Source organism: Alexandromys fortis, unplaced genomic scaffold, assembly GCF_014885135.2.
Source record: "Alexandromys fortis isolate MF-2015 unplaced genomic scaffold, M_Fortis_MF-2015_v1.1 scaffold_204, whole genome shotgun sequence".
NCBI lineage: Eukaryota > Metazoa > Chordata > Mammalia > Rodentia > Cricetidae > Alexandromys > Alexandromys fortis.
In genome coordinates, this window is record NW_026068116.1 from 2,527,256 (window position 1) to 2,528,633 (window position 1,378).

A 1,378-nucleotide genomic window follows, 5' to 3' on the forward strand; every position below is an offset into this window, starting at 1 on the left:
AAATATACATGGAAGTAAAAATCTTTTCCCTTTCTCCTTTGAGACAGGGTCTCACAGTATAGCCGGGGCTAGCCTGGAACTCGTTTTTTGTAGACTAGGCTGGCTTCGAACTCACAGATTCTTCTGCCTCACCCAACCACAAATAATTAAATAATTAAAACCTTAACAGTATATCTATTTAAAAAAAAAAAAAAAGCAACAAGACTCAGAAGTGGGTGTGGCCTTCAGGCGACTTAGCGCTCCCGGAAGCCCTCAGGCCCCGCCCCGGCCCCTCCCCGCTTCAGTTCCCGCAGGCCTCGGGGGCCGCCGGGGCCTGGCTGCGGGTTCCCGGCTAGAGCTCTGGCTCTGCGGCGCGGGCCGGTGGGACGTTGGCGGGAGTGCCCTGCGGGGCGGAGGAAGCGTCCGACCGTCTCCTCCCAAGCCCTCCTCGGGTCACGATGTCGTCCGGAGCCGGCTCTCGGCGGCCGCGGGAGCCCGCTGAGCAGGAGCTGCAGCGGCGGCGGGAGCAGAAACGGCGGCGGCACGACGCGCAGCAGCTGCAGCAGCTCAAGCACCTGGAGTCCTTGTGAGTCGGCGGGGCCGGGGACGCGGGGCGCGATCGGGGGCCCAGGGGCACGGCCTCGCCTGCACCGGCCGCAGCCGACGGGCTCCCGGCTCCCTACGCGGGAGGGAGGCCGGCTAGTGTCCCCGCCACAGCGACAGTGGCGGTGGCAGTCGCCGCGTCCGGAGGCCGGGTTCTGAGCCCCGCGGCCCCTGGGTGCCCTGCGACGCAGACCTCCGGTCCTCTGCCACCAACGGGACGGGCGGGAAGCCCAGGGTGGAAACTGCGAGAGACACGCGGGAAGGCGGCTGGTCCCCGCAGCCGGCCGAGGGTGGAGCCCGAGGACCAGCCGCGCTGGTGGGTGGCGTCGTGCGTAGGTGAGGGAAAGTGGCCGGCCTGGCTCTGCGGGCAAAGCCAGGATAAAAGTCAGAAGCAGGCAGCAGAGGTTTAGGGCCACTGAGCGTGGTGGACACAGTGTATGGGAGCATGAGGACAGGAAATTGGAGGGCAGAGGTTTCTCTCTCTCTCTCTCTCTCTCTCTCTCTCTCTCTCTCTCTCTCTCTCTCTCTCTCTCGCTCTCTCTGTGTGTGTGTGTGTGTGTGTGTGTGTGTGTGTGTGTGTGTGTGGTGTGTGTTGGTTCCGATTTCCTCAGGTGCTATATCCATCTTGTTTTCAGACTTGATTTTTTTTTAATTATTTTTGCTTACACATCACTGGCACATTAAGTTTGTGTTGGTGTTTTTGTTTTGTTGAGCTTTTCCTTATATATTTCCCCACTACCCTGTGTATCTTGTTAGTTTCTTTTTAACACAGGATCTTACTAGGTTACACTGTGAC

At 59.7% G+C, this 1,378-nt stretch overlaps 1 protein-coding gene across 1 annotated transcript in view; it reads left to right on the forward strand.

The window, feature by feature from the left end:
* The first annotated feature begins 262 nt into the window (after positions 1-262).
* The window catches only part of Rp9 (RP9 pre-mRNA splicing factor), a 26,134-nt gene continuing 25,018 nt past the window's right edge, over positions 263-1,378 (forward strand). Inside the window, exon 1 of the mRNA XM_050124895.1 lies at positions 263-565. Within this exon, the coding sequence (XP_049980852.1) occupies positions 438-565 (128 nt within the window). The 5' untranslated portion in view covers positions 263-437. The remainder of the gene's footprint in view (positions 566-1,378) is intronic.